The following is a 19,161-nucleotide window of genomic DNA, read 5'->3' on the forward strand; positions in this document are numbered from 1 at the left end:
TCAGGATCACGTGAGACAAGTGTTACAGATCCTAAGAGAGAAAAAATTGTATGCTAAGGCCTCATGCACATGGCCGTGTCCGCGGCCGAGAGCGGTCCGTGGTAACACGGCCTGGATTCCTGTTGAGAGCAGGAGAGCATGGTGTCATTGGTTGCTATGACGTCGTGCACGTCATGCTGCCGCTGCACTACAGTAATACACTCGTATAGTGTATTACTGTAGTGCAGCAGCGGCATGAAGAGCACGCCGTCATAGCAACCAATGATACCATGCCCTCCTGCTCTCAACAGGAATCCAGGCAGTGTTACCACGGACCGCTCTCGGAGCACGGCCGTGTGCATGAGGCCTAAGATGGAGAAGTGTATATTTGCAGTTCCGGAAGTACAATTCGTGGGGTACCTACTCATCTTCAGGTTTTCGTATGGATCCTGAAAAGGTCCATGCTGTGTTGGACTGGGATCGACCTGAAAATCTGAAAGCGCCTATGCGATTTTTGGGGTTCACCTACTACTACCATAAATTTATTTAGAATTACTCGACTGTAGTTAAACTTTTAATGGACATTACTAGGAAACGTTCAGGGAGATGGTGGTTCATTCACCTGGGAAGGAACCAGTTGTCTCATTCCCTGTCACTACCTTAGAGCATTCCAGGGCTCTCAGGGTTTAGGTTACGGCGTATGTATTTTCCCACCTTCAGGGTCTATACATACGGACAGGAGTCAGGGCCAGGGTTAGGGGTTTACTAGGAGGCAACCATTCCCTCTCCCTAGCCTTGAAGCCTAGTTCTTTGCCTTTCTCCATCTGTTGTTATTCTGGTGTCCCTCCCCTCCCGATTTATATGTGACAGGTACAGTACCAAGTGATTGGCGCAAGGCAAATGTGGTGCCCATATTCAAAAAAAGGATCTAGGTCCTCCACAGGTAATTATAGACCAGTTAGTTTAACTTCTGTTGTGTGAAAAATGTTTGAAGGACTCTTAAGGGACTATATGCAGGAGTATGTGACTGTAAATAATATTATAAGTGATAACCAACATGGGTTTACCAAGGACAGAAGTTGCCAGACTAACCTGATTTATTTTTATGAGGAGGTGAGTAGTAGCCTGGACAGAGGGGCGGCTGTGGATGTAGTGTTTCTGGATTTTGCAAAGGCTTTTGATACTTTACCTATCAAACGTCTATGAGGGACAGTAAGGTCTATAGGCTTGGAAAGTATAGTCTGTAATTGGATTGAAAACTGGCTGAAGGACCGTGTCCAGAAAGTTGTGGTCAAAGATTCCTATTCAGAATGGTCCCAGGTTATAAGTGGTGTACCCCAAGGTTAAGTGCTGGGCCCTCTATTATTTAATTTATTTATGAATGATATCGAGGACAGGATTAATAGCACCATTTCTATTTTTGCAAATGACACCAAGCTATGTAGTACTGTACAGTCTATGGAAGATGTCCATAAACTACAAGCTGACTTGAACACTGAGTGATTGGGCATCAACTTGGCAAATGAGGTTCAATGTGGATACATGTAAAGTTATGCATCTTGGTAGTAATAATCTCCGTGCTTCATATGTCCTAGGTGATGTAACACTGTGAGAGTTAATTATAGAGAAGGATTTAGGTATCCTTGTAGATGGTAGATTAAATAACAGCATACAATGTCAATCAGTTGCTTCTAAGGCCACCAGGATATTGTCATGCATTAAACGAGGCATGGACTCGAGGGGCAGGGATGTAATATTTCCACTTTACAAAGCATTGGTGTGGCCTCATCTGGAAAATGCAGTTCAGTTCTGGGCACCAGTCCATAGAAAGGATGCACTGCAGCTAGAAAAAGTACAGAGGACAGCGACTAAACTGATAAGGGGCATGGAGGGTCTTAGTTATGAAGAAAGATTAAAATAATTGAATTTATTTAGTCTTGAGAAGAGACGTCTAAGGGGGGACATGATTAACCTATGCAAATATATAAATGGGCCATACAAAAAAATACGGTGAAAAACTGTTCCATGTAAAATGCCCTCAAAAGACAAGGGGGCACTGCCTCCGACTGGAGTAGAAATAGTTCAGTCTCCAGAAGCGTCAAAGCTTCTTTACTGTAAGAACTGTGAATCTGTGGAATAGACTTTCTCAGGACGTCGTCACAGCAGGAACAGTGGACAGTTTTAAAAAGGGTTTAGATGAATTCTTAAAAGTAAACAACATTAAAGGGACACTGACAGGCCCAAAAAGCATATTTAGGTATATATATGACAGTACAGGTCTTATAAAGTGTATTAGAATCATCTAAGTATCCCCCCTGTCCACCTTATAAATACAGTAAAATGAAGTTTTATAACCTGCTTGAATTGTGTTCAATCTGCCCAAGGGGTGGCGTTTCATCTCAACTTGCACCCAGCCAGCCTCGCCACAACTGCCGTTTGAAGCGCCGCCCAGCTCCTCAATATTCACTTCGCTGGGCGGCTACTCTGAAGTGCTGCTCTGAACTGTGCCCGGCGCATGCGCATAAAGCAGAGGCTGCATCGGCCTCTGAGAATCAGACTGTGCGCAGGCGCGATGTGATCCCGGCCAGTGAGGGTGCCGGGCGCATGCGCTGAAGATGGCCGGGGACACTAGTAGCTGCCTAGCAAAGTGAATATTGATGAGCTGGGCGGCGCTTCAAACGGCAGTTGTGGGGAGGCTGGCTGGGCGCAAGTGGAGATGAAACGCCGCCCCTTGGGCAGATTGAACACGATTCAAGCAGGTTATAAAACTTCATTTTACTGTATTTATAAGGTGGACAGGGGGGGATACTTAGATGATTCTAATACACTTTATAAGACCTGTACTGTCATATATATATATATATATATATATATATATATATATATATATATACCTAAATATGCTTTTTGGGCCTGTCAGTGTCCCTTTAATGCTTATGAAAACGTGTAGAAATCTGAGTTTCACTTCCTTCTGGAATTCGCGTCCCCACCTATCCCTTGGTTGAACTTGATGGACTTATGTCTTTTTTCAACCATATATCAACTATGTGTCTGAAGAAACTTCATCCTCCTTAAGCTCGTAAAATTGTTCATCAGTTATCGAGGGAACTGTTCTGGAGGTGGAAGGTTTAGGGGAGATTGCCACCAGTCTAGGATCAATGGCTGCTCCAATCTCTTCCTTAATTAAGGATCTTAAACTATCCACAATAGATGGAGATTCCTCAGACACTACTATATTTATGCATTTGGGACATAGAGATTCTTTGGTAGTAGCGGAAAGCGTCTTTTTACATATTTGGCATCTTATTTTTTGTGACTGCTCTCTAGAAGCTTTCCCTGCCCTAGAAAACAGCAGAGGAGTCGTAATTAGTAAAGGATCTGAAATTTTTGAAAGAGAGCCCACCCCCACCCTATGCATCATGTTAGAGTGAATCCACCAACAACATTACATCTCCTCGGAGAGGAGGCTTACCGGGCTAGAAGGCCTTGAGGTGTCGGTGGTATTCCTGGCCGGTTCCAAATCTCCTGTAACAGACATGCTGGCGGTCCAGAGGAGGTAGGCAAAGCCAGGAATAACAGGTAGTAGACACCTGTAACTGCAGAGCGTGGCAGGCCTCCATTTTCAAATAAGCTCCGCCGGCCGAGCATTTCCGAGAATGGCGTGAGGACATCACACGCAGGGCGATGTCTGCGCTGCGTTCCACTGCACGCCGCACCTGGAAGTATGGACCGGAGCATCTCCTGGCCCTGGGAACGCCCCCAGCCACCTTAACAACCGATTCCCGGCTCAGTAGCGCTGGAGAACTGAAGCCTGGGGCAGCCAGCGCACACTGAACTTATGCCAGAGGGGAAGGAGGAGCACGGATGATAGCTCCGAGATCCTTTCCCCTGCAGGAGCCCTCCGGAAAACCGGGACAACCTACCAAAGGCCCTGCACAGACCACGCAGATTTATACCCTGCCACCTAAGGGACAGGAAAACAACTGGTTAAGTTAAAGGGGAGGGGGCTTTTATATGCTGATCTGCATTGTTTTCCTGTCTCTGATGAGGCGGGGTACCCTCCAGCATGGAGGCATGGGGAAAATAGACACTGTAATCTAACACATATCCTTCACGGATGAAACGTGGACAATTTTTTTTTACATATGTCAGATGTACATGGAAATGTAAACGAGGCCTAAAGATACAGCCACATGGTCAGGTTTCTGAATGCAGTTTTGGAAGCCAAAATCAGGAGTGGATCAAAAAGGAGAAAAAGTATAAAAGACAGATATGACTTCTCTTTTTTGAATTCACTCCTGGTTTTGCTTCCAAAACCGCATAAGGAAATCTGACCGTGTGTTACAAGTGGTTAGCATGAATTTCCAATATTTGCTTTATTGTGTTGCATTGTTTGATTTTGATTTTTCAACCATGGCGACATGCATCTGCGTATTAGGATGTGCTGCCTTCCGCTAGGTTCACATCACCATTTAGTTTTCCATTCTTCTGATCTGTCAGAAGAACTGAAAATAAAATAAAAAAATAAAAAAAAATTGAGCATCGATTGTGCATATTTTGCATCTGCTTTATCCATTTCTGTCTGAGATCCGTTATTTTTGATGAATAGAAAAATCCTGTTTGTATTTTGCTTGAAAATGTGAATAATATATTGCAAGTAAATGTTGAATGTGGCGTTTAAAGGTTTGACTTTAAGTTTTCATTCTTTTCTTTCAACAGGGACCAATATGGGCTCTAAACTGTCAGTATCTGAATCTGTGCAAGTAGTCATCATAGGTGGAGGATTTGCTGGAATAGCAGCTGCCAATCAGCTGAAGTCCTATGAAATTCCTTTTATTTTAGTGGATATCAGAGATGCCTTTCATCACAATGTTGCTGCCCTTCGAGCATCTGTAGAAAGTGGTAAGGCATGTTAAATACACACTACATGTGACAAAACCAGCTGCCTTTCTTAGGCTTCTTTCACACCAGCATTTTTTCTGGATCCATCATGGATCAGCAAAAACTCTTCCGTCGTGATAATACAACCGTCTTCATGCGTTATGAACGGATCCGGTGGTATTAGCTTTAAAACAGCCAAGACGGATCCGTTTTGAACACCATTAAAAGTCAATGGGGGAGGGATCCGAGAAAATGGATTCGTCCCCATTGACTTACATTGCTTGCAGCGTTATTATATCCGAAATGGGGACACAACCAAACGGAACAGAATGCATTCGGGTGCACTCCGTTTCGTTCAGTTCAGTTTTGTCCCCATTGACAATGAATGTGGACAAAACGGAAGCGTTTTCCCCCGCTATTGAGATCCTATGACGGCTCTCAATAGCGGAAAGGGGAAGTGCAAGTGTGAAAGTAGCCTTACTTGTTTGGGTCCCTTCACACACACTTTTGTTCACGTGATTTATTTTTTTACCAAAAATGCCCCGATAAAACACTTGACTCCTTGACTTGAGCAGCAGTTTTGTAGAATTTTTTGAGTCCTTTTTGCTCATATAGGGTATATTAGAATTCGTAATTTTCCCCAAAATATTTTATCGCTTTATCTTTCAATACATGACATCACAAACATGTGACAGCAAACAGAATATCTTAACCAATCTGGACTACTTCCTACGCCATATAATAAGTATCTCTGATATTCCCCCCTCCCTCCCGGGTGTCGCACCTACCATTTGCCCCATAACTACAGTTAAATCATTCTATCCTCTCTATTAAATAACCGTTTAAATAGCAATATTGTCTGGTCAGATCCTGTCTTTCTTCCTTTGATGTTCCCTTCTCAATATATGGCCTTCAGCGTTTATAGAACTCTATATATTCCCTTTCTGTCTTTTCCACCTCCCTTTGAGTCTTCTCCAAATCATTCCTTAATGATTACTCTTTCTTCATAAAAGACTTGATGGGTTCAGTAGTGGTTTCATATAAGGACATAAGTACCAGTGGATAGGGTACTTATGTAGAACCACTACTGAACCTGTCAAGACTCGTATGAAGTAAATATATGGAAGGATCTTCCTCAATTTTAGTACCCACTATCTGCTAAATAATCAATGCAACTTATTTCCAAAAGGGCATTATTTAGGGCCATTCCCAAAATGCATGGCATAACATAGCCCCTCTTATTCTCTCTTATACCCATGAAAATATTTTTCAGATTAACCCCTTCGCAATAAAAGTTACCACATTGTGCTGTATTATGTACAGCACAACAAAAATCAGTCAATCGCATGGTGATCTGGCTAAAATGGCAGGAGAGGGACAGTCAGCCATGTTATCGGGTTGTAACACCCTGTCCCCCCCCAGCAGCCTGATTGTTGCGATTGGCTAGGAAATGCTGGCCGGCAAATTGCAGCATGTTCACTGTAAAAGCCAGTGAGGAGGCTGCAGGATGGCTCAGATGGTGATGATTGATGCTGACATGTGTCACAAAAATATGTGGGACTTGTCTGCAACTTGTTAAGTGACTCTTTTTAGAGCCGGAATTTGGTTGTGAAAACACCACTATGTCACAGGTGAGTCACGCACACGACTTGCATTGAAGTCAATAAAGTAAAATTTGTGCACGACATACGGCACAAAATCCAGCAGTGTTGGATTTTATGCAGCTGTCGCAATCCAGCTTGTCACTTGTTGCACTGCAACACCATTGACATTATATGAAATGTCACACAACACATATTGCTCTGTACCCTTACCCGTACTCATTCATTGCCATTTTTATAGTAGCTGTAAGTCACGTGGGGTTTAATTTTAGCCATTTATTATTGTTACTAAATAAAATTTGTAGTATAATGACCAAAAATAGATTTAAAGGTCTCCCATTTATCCTGTGCACTATGTGACAATAGATATTCCCAGTCTATGACCTGAAATGCTGCACTCAAATGGATAAATTGGCCTGTTTTTACCCTCCCCGCTGGAGTATGTTTTTTATAGTTCAAAGGGAATATAATTATATTGTGGTCACTATTCAAGTAAAAGTTCAGTACACACGCATAAATAGATTTGTGTTTATTGCATAGTGCTTTTAATGTTTACATATAATTCTCCAATATCAGCAGTATACAATTGTGTATTCAGATGAATAAAGTGACAAAGTTTCGGTCGAGATGACCTTTGGCAAATCTCGTCTGCACTACTTTGAAGAGGTGAAAGAGCTGCTGGAGAGAAGGAGGTGGTCACTGTTACCAAGTGTTTCACAAACAGTAACCTTTCCAACAAGTTCTGCATTGTTTGAAATTACCAGATCCAAAAGTGCATTGCCTTTAGCTGGATCTTCTACAAACTGGCCCATAAAGTGGTCCTGTAGAAAGTTGAGGTATGGTGCCATTAGAAAGTACAACTTGTCTGCTAAAAAAGTAAGGGTACTTTCACACTTGCGTTTTTCTTTTCCGGCATAAAGTTCCGTCACAGGGGTTCTATACCGGAAAAGAACTGATCAGTTTTATCCCCATGCATTCTGATTGGAGAGTAAGGGCTCTTTCACACTTGCGTTCTTGTCTTCCGGCATAGAGTTCCGTCGTCGGGGCTCTATGCCGGAAGAATCCTGATCAGGATTATCCTAATGCATTCTGAATGGAGAGAAATCCGTTCAGGATGCATCAGGATGTCTTCAGTTCCGGAACGGAACGTTTTTTGGCCGGAGAAAATACAGCAGCATGCTGCGCTTTTTGCTCCGGCCAAAAATCCGGAACACTTGCCGCAAGGCCGGATCCGGAATTAATGCCCATTGAAAGGCATTGATCCGGATCCGGCCTTAAGCTAAACGTCGTTTCGGCGCATTACCGGATCCGACGTTTAGCTTTTTCTGAATGGTTACCATGGCTGCCGGGACGCTAAAGTCCTGGCAGCCATGGTAAAGTGTAGCGGGGAGCGGGGGAGAAGTGTACTTACCTTCCGTGCGGCTCCCCGGGTGCTCCAGAGTGACGCCAGGGCGCCCCAAGCGCATGGATCATGTGATCGCATGGATCAAGTCATCCATGCGCATGGGGCGCTCTGACGTCACTCTGGAGTGCCCCGGGAGCCGCACGGACTGTAAGCATACCGCTCCCCCGCTCCCCGCTCCTACTATGGCAGCCAGGACTTTAATAGCGTCCTGGGTGCCATAGTAACACTGAACGCATTTGGAAGACGGTTCCGTCTTCAAATGCTTTCAGTACACTTGCGTTTTTCCGGATCCGGAGTGTAATTCCGGCAAGTGGAGTACACGCCGGATCCGGACAACGCAAGTGTGAAAGAGGCCTAATCCGTTCAGTTTGCATCAGGATGTCTTCAGTTCAGTCGTTTTGACTGATCAGGCAAAAGAGAAAACCGCAGCATGCTACGGTTTTATCTCTGGCCAAAAAAAACGGAAGACTTGCCTGAATGCTGGATTCTGCATTTTTTCCCATAGAAATGTATTAGTGCCGGATCCGGCATTCAAAATACCGGAATGCCGGATCCGTCCTTCCGGCCTGCGCATGCGCAGACCGATAAAAATGTGAAAAAAGATACAAGACGGATCCGTCTGTCCGCATGACAAGCGGAGAGACGGATCCGTCCTTGCAATGAGACGGATCCGTCTCACAAATGCTTTCAGTCAGCGGCAGAACGGCGGATCCGGCAGCCAGTTCTGACGGCGGAACTGCCCGCCGGATCACACTGCCGCAAGTGTGAAAGTAGCCTAATCCCTCCTATATATCCAGGTGAATAGACAAAAGTTATGGGGATGGGAAGGCAGGGAGTAGAAAACAAGAAAATGGAAAGTCGTTGCAGCATGAAGGGGTTAATATTCTTAAATACATTCACTGCTTCTTTTGTCTCCTTTTTTTTTCTCCAGCAACACTTTAAGGCTTAGTTCACATCAGCGTTCAGCCTTTCCGTTCTCATGCTCCGTTATAGGAGCAGGAGAACGGAAAGGACGGATTCGGCACATAACTGAGCCGAGCGGAGCCTACGGACCCCATAGACCCCCATAGACTATAATGGGGTCCGTTAGGTTTCCGCTCAGAAGATGATTTTGGAGCGGAGACAAAAGTTGTGCATGCAGGACTTTTGTCTCCGCTCCAAAATCATCTTCTGAGCAGAAACCTAACGGACCCCATTATAGTTCACAAAAAAGTTTGAGTTCGGGTCCCGAACTTGACTCCGAACTCCATTGAAGTCAATGGGGACCCGAACTTTTGAGCACTAAAATGGCTAGGAAAGGGCTAGAGGGCTGCAAATTCCAGCAAAATGTGGTTAAGAGCATGGCAAGTGCTCTGCAAACAGAGAAATGTGGATAGGGAAATGACTTTAAATAACATAAAATACGTAGAAATAAAAAATAATAATCTTTATCTAGGAGGATGAGGTCCATATGGAGTAGCAGGTTGATGTGGCGGTGTAGGTTGAATCAGCGGTAGAGGAGGAGGTAGCCGTCACTGGTTTTTGGTTTTAATTTTTATTTATTTTTTTGGTTTAAATTAGGGTACACCCCAAAACATTGGGAAATATAACCTGTGATAACCCCCTCCAGCTGTGCTAAATAAACGTTCAGACAATACACTGGCTGCAGGGCAGGCCAGCACCTTCAAGGCGTAAAGGGCAAGCTCAGGCCATGTGCCCAATTTGGAGACCCAGAAGTTGAAGGGGGCAGACCCATCATTCAGTACATGTAGGCGTGTGCACACATACTGCTCCACCATGTTGCTGAAATGCTGCCTCCTGCTAAGACGTTCCATATCAGCTGGTGGTGCTGGTTGTTGTGGCGTGCTGACAAAGCTTTTCCACATTTCGGCCATGCTAACCCTGCCTTCTGAGGTGCTGGCGGTGCCCCAGCTATGTTGGTGACCTCCTCCTCCTCCTCTGCCTTCACCTTGTGCTTCCACTGTGCCCCCGCTGTCAGGTGGGAATGCCACCAGCAGCTCGTCTGCCAGCGCGCGCTTGTACTCGTGCATCTTACGATTACGCTCCAGTGAAGGAATTAAGGAAGGTACGTTGTCCTTGTAATGGGGATCCAGCAGCGTGGCCACCCAGTAATCAGCACAAGTTAGAATGTGGGCATCTCGGCGGTCGTTGCGGAGACACTGCAGCATGTAATCGCTCATGTGTGCCAGGCTGCCCAGAGGCAACGAAAAGCTGTCCTCTGTGGGAGGTGTATCGTCTGTGTCCTCTGTATCCCCCCAGCCACGCACCAGTGATGGCCATGAGCTGGTCTGGGTGCCACCCTGCTGTGAACATGGTTCCTCCTCCTCCATCTCCTCCTCCTCATCCTCCTCATCCTCCACCTCGTCATCCTCCAGAACTGTGCCCTGGCTGGACAATTGTGTACCTGGCGTTTGTAGGTGCAGGAACCCACCCTCGGAGCCACTTGTGAATGACTGGCCGGAAACCCTATGAAATGATCCCTCTTCCTCCTCCTGTGCCACATCCTCTTCCATCATCGCTAGCAGGGTTTTTTTCCAAGAAGGCATAGAAGTGGGATAGTAATGCTGAGAATGGCGTTATTGGCACTGGCCATGTTGGTGGAGTACTCAAAATAGCGCAACAAGGAACACAGGTCTCGCATGAAGGCCCAGTCATTGGTGGTGAAGTGGTGCTGTACCGCAGAGCGACTCACCTGTGCGTGCTGCAGCTGAAATGTCACGATCGCCTGCTGCTGCTCACACAGTCTGGCCAACATGTGCAAGGTGGAGTTCCACCTTGTGTGCACGTCACATATGAGGCGTGAGCGGGAAGGCCGAAGTTAAACTGCAGCGCTGACAGCCAAGCAGCAGCAGGTTGAAAACGCAGAAAGCGCGCACAGACAGCCCGCACTTTATGCAGCAGCTCTGACATATCGGGGTAATTTTTAAGGAATCTATGCACCACCAAATTCCGCACATGCGCCATGCAAGGGATGTGCGTCAAAACCGGCTAGTCGCAGAGCTGCTACGAGATTTTGCCCATTATCGCACACCACCAGTTCAGGCTTGAGGCTCACTGGCACCAACCACTCATCGGTCTGTTGTTCAAGGCCCGTCCACAACTCCTGCGTGGTGTGGGGTTTTCCCCCAAACAGATAACTTTTAAAACTGCCTGCTGTCGTTTACCCCTGGCTGTGCTGAAGTTGATGGTGAAGGTGTTACGCTGAACGGATGAGGAGCTGGTAGAGGATGAGGAAGTGGAGGCAAACTGAAGCGCCCTGAAATCCTCGGTGATGGAAGGACATGCGCCAAACTGCTATCCGCCTCAGGCTCAGCCACCACTGCATTTACCCAGTGTGCTGTTATGAAGATATAACGTCCCTGACCATGCTTACTGGTCCACATATCCGTAGTGAGGTGCACCTTGCCACTGATGGCGTTGCGTAGTGCACACCTGCTTTTGTCCCCCACTTGGTGGTGCAGGGAAGGGATGGCATGCCTGGAAAAGTAGTGGCGGCTGGGCACGACGTACTGTGGGACAGCTACCATAAGCCTTTTAAAACTCTCCGTCTCCACCAGACGGAAAGGTAGCATTTCAAAGGCCAGTAATTTTGAAATGCTGGCATTCAGGGCCAGGGATCGCGGGTGGGTAGTGGGGGTACTTCCTCTTCTGCTCCAGTGTTTGGGAGATGGAGAGCTGAACGCTTCTGTGGGCCATTGTGGAGATGCTTGGTGACCCAGATGGTGGTGTTGCTGGCAGATCCTCTGTTTGCGGGTTGGCAGGTGGCACTGTCACTTCAGAGGTGGATGAAGAGGTCGAGACTACAGGAGAAAAGGAAGCAGGAGGAGCCAGAGACCTTTCTTGGTTTTTGAGGTGTCTACTCCACTGCAGCTTGTGCTTTGCACTTAGATGCCTGGTCATGCAGGTTGTGCTCAGGTTGAGAACGTTTATGCCTCACTTCAGGCTCTGATTGCACAGTGTGCAAACCACTTGTGTTTTGTCATCAGCACATTGTCTAAAGAACTGCCACGCCAGGGAACTCCTTGGAGCTGGCTTTGGTGTGCCTTGCTTTGGTGTGCCTTGCTGCGGTGGCGTACTGTCTAGGACGGCCGCTCCGCTTTTGCACCCTGCTCCCTCTTCTGCTGTGCTGGTTGCTCTGTGCGACCACCGCCTCTTCCTCCGAACTACACAGGTCACTCGCATGACCTTGATTCCATGTAGGGTCGAGGACCTCATCATCCTCCATATGATCTTCCACCTAGTCTTCACCCCTGCCCTCCTTGTCGGTCTGCACACTTTCGAAAGCCCCAGCAGTTGGCACCTGTGTTTCGTCATCATCCGAGACATGCTGCGATGGTCCTCCCATATACTCATCTTGAAACATAAGTGGTTGGGCATCGGTGCACTCAATCTCTTCCACTTTTGGGGCAGGGCTAAGTGGATAGCCCTGGGAAACCCTGCTAACAGAGTCTTTAAAAAGCAGAAGAGACAGCTTGGCTGATTTGCAAGGGGGTGAGGTGAAAGACTGATGGACATCGGCTACAGGTGCCAACTCTGATCTTTCAGCAGGAGACTGGGTGGGAGACAATGTAAAGGAACTGGAGGCACTGTCAGCAACCCAATCTACTATCGCCTGTACTTTTTCTGACCTCACTATTTGTAGAGCTGCATTAGGCCCGACCAAATACCGCAGAAGGTTCTGTCTCCTACTCGCACCTGAGGAAGGTGTTTCACTTTTGTGTGTGTGTGGCACAGATCGACCACGTCCACTCCCTGCAACAAGAGCTCCACCAGCAGCACCACAATCGGGGCCACGTTTGACACTCTCTTCTCATATTTCTCAAATTTAGGATCTTGCCCAAAATGGGAGTTTTTTTTATAACAGAATATAACAACAGTATCTAACGCGTGTATCTCACACGTACAGATGTAGACAAGGCCGCAAATTAAGATTTTTGCCCTAAATAGGTGTTTTTTAAAACCCAGAAAATTATAGCTGTATTTCTAGCTTAAATTGCACACTGACTAATGCTGCAAAGGCACCAGATCTAGGATATTGCCAAAAATGAGTTTTGTTTTTTTTTAAACCCAGATTATTATTGCAGTATTTCAAGCTTGGATTTCAATGTCACAACAGCACATATGCTGTGCTGGTGCACTGAGCTTGCATAAAATGGCCGCCGACGCCCACCTAACTAACAGACAGATAAAAGTTATTTCTATCACAGGGCTCAGGGCAGGGTAAAAAGATTGTGCACTGCACCCACACAACAAAATCTATGTAGTTCTGAGTTATGATTAAAGTTTCTTTCCTATTCTCTCCCTCACAGCAGCAGCATCCTCTCCCTACACTAATAACAGCAGAGTGACATGCAGCGCTACGTGACTCCAGCTTATATAGAGGCTGGGTCACATGCTGCACTGGTCAATCACAGCCATGTCATTAGTAGGCATGGCTGTGATGGCTTCTAAGGCACAGAGTTAAACGCTTGTTGATTTGGCTGCTTTGCAGCCTTTCAAAAAACGCCAATAAATCGCCGAACACCGAACCTGAACTTTAACTGAACTTTAACTGAAACCAGGATTTAAAAAAAAAAAGGGTGTGGATCACAATTACAGTGCAGGAACCAAAATGCGCTCAGAACTTCATCATCTGATTTATATTATGCAGTAAGTTTGAATGCCGGTGGTGTTTTTTTTAGTTTTTTTTTGCAACTGGAAACCCCCTTTCACAGATCAAGGTGCTCTGACGTATAATAGAGATAGCTTATTCAAAAATGAAATGTATCAGCATGTGAAGACTGCCATACACAATACCTTCTATATGTCTTGGGTTAGACTGAAAAATACCCTCCAGATCCCTCAGGGAAAAGATATAAGTGATCTCCTATGGTCCTCTTGCCAGTACTGCTAGTATCCTTCCTGCTTTATTTCTTTATTTTTAAAAATGAAGGTTCCCATGGGCTAAATAATGAGATCCCAGTCTTGCAACTCAAATATCTCCTAGGTTCTTTGCCTGAATAAACCTGTCCCTATTTATTTCTGTCTGCTCTAATTTATATTCAGAATAAGCCTTGCAATAATCCTTACTTACTTGAGTATTGTTCTGTACACTATACCGATGTATCCCTGCTATACGGGATTAAAGAGGACCTGTCACCACTCCTGACATGCCTGTTTTAATAGTTTCATGCATTCCTCATGTAATAACAATTATTTAGCATCTATTCTTATGACTCTATGTTGTGTCATTCCTTTGTTATTTCTACTAGAAGTTTATGAATTAATTGTCTGCAGCTTGCCTTAAAAGGTACAGAGGGGTGTTACCAGTTGGGAGTGTGTCCCTGTACAGTCTGACACCAGCAGCACTGATTAGACAGAGTCATACACACCATCTACAGGTAACCCTTAGCAGTACCTTTTCTGCAGACTGTTGACAATATATTTGTAAACTTCTAGCAGGAATAATATAGGAATGGTACAACATAGTCATCAGAATAGATCCAGAATTGTTAATACAATGGGGAATGCAAGTAGTTACTAAACATGTCAGGAGGGGTGACTGGTCCTCTTTAACCTGCCCCTAAACACAGCTTTTTGCTGCTTCCCATAATAATGTAGAGTTATTATTGTACTCCTCCCACCATCCCCTAACAAACTCGCCAATATCTGGGCCGTCCGTCTCATTCATCATTTTTTACGCCTGGTTTAGGCATAGAAACTGGTCTAAATGTAAGCCAGCTGGGAAGCTGTCTTACATTTAGAAACTGTGCTGTATGCGCCAAAGTTATGTAGATGCCGGCGCCTCTACATAACTTTAACGATCCACCTCCAGCGCAGGGGCTTTATTAAGACTGGCGTCTGAAACGTCGGTCTTAATAAATGACACCCCCCCCCCCCAGTCTATTTGTGAAAATGAACTGTGGGCATAGGAAAAAAAGGATTTTCCCAACCATTTGGATGTAGGAATTGCCATGAGTCACACAGATAGCTGGATTCCAATAATTGCTCCAAGCATAAACTTGATTGCTGGTGAAGCGGAAACCTATCCATATATGTGATAGATCCTATTCTTAATCTCTTTATTTATTTGTGAATTTTAACAACATTTTTATGATTTGCCCATCATCCTATCTATTTCTAATACCATAACTGTTAGGTTTTCATGGATCAGAATCACCATTCCAGCTATTATGGAGAACCCCTTTCACATCCGTTTTTTCTTTCCATGTGAAGACATAGACCACAACCAGGAACTTGTTTATCAGTCTTGATAGCACAGTCAGACAATGTCATCTATCCCCAGCCATGTCTCTTTTAATGGCCTAGTTGCTCAAAAAATAAATAAAATAAAAAAAGAATAAAAAAACAACAACTTTGTAATAATTAGCCCCCTATTACATTATCAAAAAAGATTCCAGGCAGAAAAAATAAAAAGGGGAAAATGGGGTACTAATAGCAGGAAAAGAATTTATTAAAAGTCAATAAAAAGTATAAAAAAGCAACATGTTTCAAAAAGGGTCCCCCTTCTTCATCAGACCTATGGACAGAGCACAGATAGTGTCCTATTTATACACAAGATGCAGGAAGTAGAAAGAAATCTGTGTATCCTCCTTCAGTAGCACTAGAACATAATTCATTTGTACATAAGGGTACATTGACACGACTGTATTTATTTCAAAGGGTGCCGCAAAAGATGCGGGCAGCACACAGCGGCCCCGCAAAAAAAGATAGACCATGTCCTATTCGTGTCCGCAATTGCAGACAAGAATAGGCATCCGTGTTTTGTGTATCCGCAATTTGCTGACCGCAGAACTCATATAGTCTTGCTAATGTACCCTAAATGTCATAGTGAGTACATCAAGACCAAAAATTAACTGCAATGTATGTGTATATACCAATAAATTTAAAGGGGTTCTACAGTTTGTTTTAACTGATGATCTATCCTCTGGATAGATCTTTAGCATCTGACCGGCGGGGGTCCGACACTCTGGACCCCCGCCGATCAGCTTTTTGAGAAGGCAGTGGCGCTCCAGCAGCGCCGCAGCCTTCTCACTGTTTACCGCTGGCCCAGTGACGTCACGACTAGTATCAACTGGCCTGGGCGGGGCTAAGCTCCAAGTGAAAGGAGGCACATATGCAAACTATTGTAATTCCTACACCGTTCACCTGATTTGGATGTAAATACCCTCAAATTAAAGCTGACAGTCTGCAGTTATAGCACATCTTGTTCATTTCATTTCAAATCCATTGTGGTGGTGTATAGAGCCAAAAATGTTAGAATTGTGTCGATATCCCAATATGTATGGACCTGACTGTATATAGATGACAAATATACAGATATATATATATATATATATATATATATATATATATATATATACAGTACAGACCAAAAGTTTGGACACACCTTCTCATTCAAAGAGTTTTCTTTATTTTCATGACTATGAAAATTGTAGATTCACACTGAAGGCATCAAAACTATGAATTAACACATGTGGAATTATATACATAACAAACAAGTGTGAAACAACTGAAAATATGTCATATTCTAGGTTCCTCAAAGTAGCCACCTTTTGCTATGATTACTGCTTTGCACACTCTTGGCATTCTCTTGATGAGCTTCAAGAGGTAGTCCCCTGAAATGGTTTTTAATTCACAGGTGTTCCCTGTCAGGTTTAATAAGTGGGATTTCTTGCCTTATAAATGGGGTTGGGTCCATCAGTTGCGTTGAGGAGAAGTCAGGTGGATACACAGCTGATAGTCCTACTGAATAGACTGTTAGAATTTGTATTATGGCAAGAAAAAAGCAGCTAAGTAAAGAAAAACGAATGGCCATCATTACTTTAAGAAATGAAGGTCAGTCAGTCAGCCGAAAAATTGGGAAAACTTTGAAAGTAAGGGCTATTTGACCATGAAGGAGAGTGATGGGGTGCTGCGCCAGATGACCTGGCCTCCACAGTCACCGGACCTGAACCCAATCAAGATGATTTGGGGTGAGCTGGACTGCAGAGTGAAGGCAAAAGGGCCAACAAGTGCTAAGCATCTCTGGGAACTCCTTCAAGACTGTTGGAAGACCATTTCAGGTGACTACCTCTTGAAGCTCATCAAGAGAATGCCAAGAGTGTGCAAAGCAGTAATCAAAGCAAAAGGTGGCTACTTTGAAGAACCTAGAATATGACATTTTCAGTTGTTTCACACTTGTTTGTTATGTATATAATTCCACATGTATTAATTCATAGTTTTGATGCCTTCATAGTCAAGAAAATAAAGAAAACTCTTTGAATGAGAAGGTGTGTCCAAACTTTTGGTCTGTACTGTATATAGAGAGAGAGAGCGAGAGAGATATACTGTTCTATATCTCTATATACATACATAGATCAGTAAATATATATCTCCATATACATATATATAGATGATATATATGTATATAGAGATGTAAATCAGTAAATATATATCTCTATATCTATAAATATGTATAACTTTATTTAGATGACATGACATTTGTAATTATCACAATGATAATATTTGAATGTCTCTTTTTGAAATCTCTAAATTATAGGTAATCTTTTTTTTCTCCATACTTTTATTTATTTTTGACGTTCTCTAAAAATATAAAAACTTTGATTGTCATTGTGATATTGTTACTATGGATGAGCGAATTTCATATTTTGAAATTCGAGTTTGGGTTGTGGTATAATCTGAATTGCGTTATGGATTCTGTTATCACGGAACATAACGCAATTCCATGACGGAATGCATAATGGAATGCCTTTAGAGGCAGGAGAGGACTCCAGCATAACAAAAAACGGTATATCGCAGGCCCTAATTCAATATTTGGTGGAAGCAGGTATATCGCACTCCTCAATCTGCATTTTGTGGAAGCAGGTATATCGCACCCCTCAATCTGTATTTTGTGGAAGCAGGTTTATCAAACCCCTTAATCAGTATTTTGTGGAAGCAGGTGTATCGCAGGCCTCAATCAATATTTGGTGGAAGCAGGTATATCGCACCCCACAATCAGTATTTTTGGGGGCAACAGGTATATCACATCCATTGCAAATAGTTGTTCCAATAGCGCTTGTCCCTCTATATACCTGCGGTATCGCAGCAGAAACGCACACAACTGCTGCACAATACAAATGCACTATATACTTTCTATGTTAGAAAGTATATTATAGATATATCACACCCCTCAATCGTTTTTTTTTTGGGGGGCAACATGTATATTACATCAGTTGCAATTAGTTATTCCAATAGCGTTTGTCCCTCTATATAGCTGCGGTATCGCAGCAGAACCGCACACAACTGCTGCACAATACAAATGCACTATAATATACTTTCTATGTTCGAAAGTATATTATAAGTATATTACACCCCTCAGTATATCACACCTATCGATAGCACAACTATACCAGTCCTTCAAAGGACTTTTGTGGCCCTATTAGCTAGCGTTTGGTGTCCCTAACAGTCTGTCCCTCCTCCACAAAGCAACCTCTCCCTACACTGGGAAAACACAGAATGTAAAATGGCTGCCAGATCGGGTTCTGTTATAGGGTGGGGGTGTGTCCATATGCTGAAACGTCTCAATTGGCTGTTGTGTCCCACCTGATGTGTGTTTCATGGGTCAAAGTTCGGTGCAATGCAAAAGAATATGGCGCAGGCGGATATCGCTATATGTTCGCATTTTTAGCGATTCGCGAAAACGCAAAGTTCGCCACGAAACCGCAAGGCCATCTCTAGTCGGTGCCTTTACATAACTTCAGCGATCCACCACCAGCATGGGGGCTTATTTAGAACAGCGTCTAAAACGCTAGTCTAAATAAATGTGCCCTTATGTGTGCTCTGTCTAAAGGTTTGATGAAGAATGGGGACCCTCTTTGAAAAACATTACATTTATGCTTTTTATGGAATTTTAATAAATCCTTTTCCTGCTAGTATCCATATGTGAATGCTACTTACTGTTTAGCTGTTCGTCGCTTATTTCCTTAAAAAAACACTATTATCTAATATTCAATCTAGGTCTGAAGGTGCCCAGGGGCGGCGTTCAAGCGGCCGGTGCCCAGGCCCCTCTTCGCTATTCATATGAGACCCCTCCCCTTTAAACACTCAGGCCGGCCCTAGGTTCTTCTTATTACCGCCTCCCTTCAGTGTGAAATGCCGCGCCTGAGCTGTGCATCCGAATCGCTGTGCCTGCGCACAGCATTACCCATTATCCACATCCGAGCGTTTATTGCGCATGCACCGGCCCCAACCTCCCGATCTAGCCGGCGGCTACTTCCGCCGGCTAGATCGGGATGTTGGGGCCAGCGCATG

General features: G+C 44.3%; 1 protein-coding gene across 1 annotated transcript in view; it reads left to right on the top strand.

Moving 5' to 3' along the window:
- AIFM2 (apoptosis inducing factor mitochondria associated 2) overlaps positions 1-19,161 on the top strand; it is a 111,247-nt gene that overhangs the window by 18,004 nt on the left and 74,082 nt on the right. The window contains exon 2 of the mRNA XM_040437642.1: positions 4,699-4,881. Within this exon, the coding sequence (XP_040293576.1) occupies positions 4,707-4,881 (175 nt within the window). The 5' untranslated portion in view covers positions 4,699-4,706. The remainder of the gene's footprint in view (positions 1-4,698; positions 4,882-19,161) is intronic.

Source organism: Bufo bufo, chromosome 6, assembly GCF_905171765.1.
Source record: "Bufo bufo chromosome 6, aBufBuf1.1, whole genome shotgun sequence".
NCBI lineage: Eukaryota > Metazoa > Chordata > Amphibia > Anura > Bufonidae > Bufo > Bufo bufo.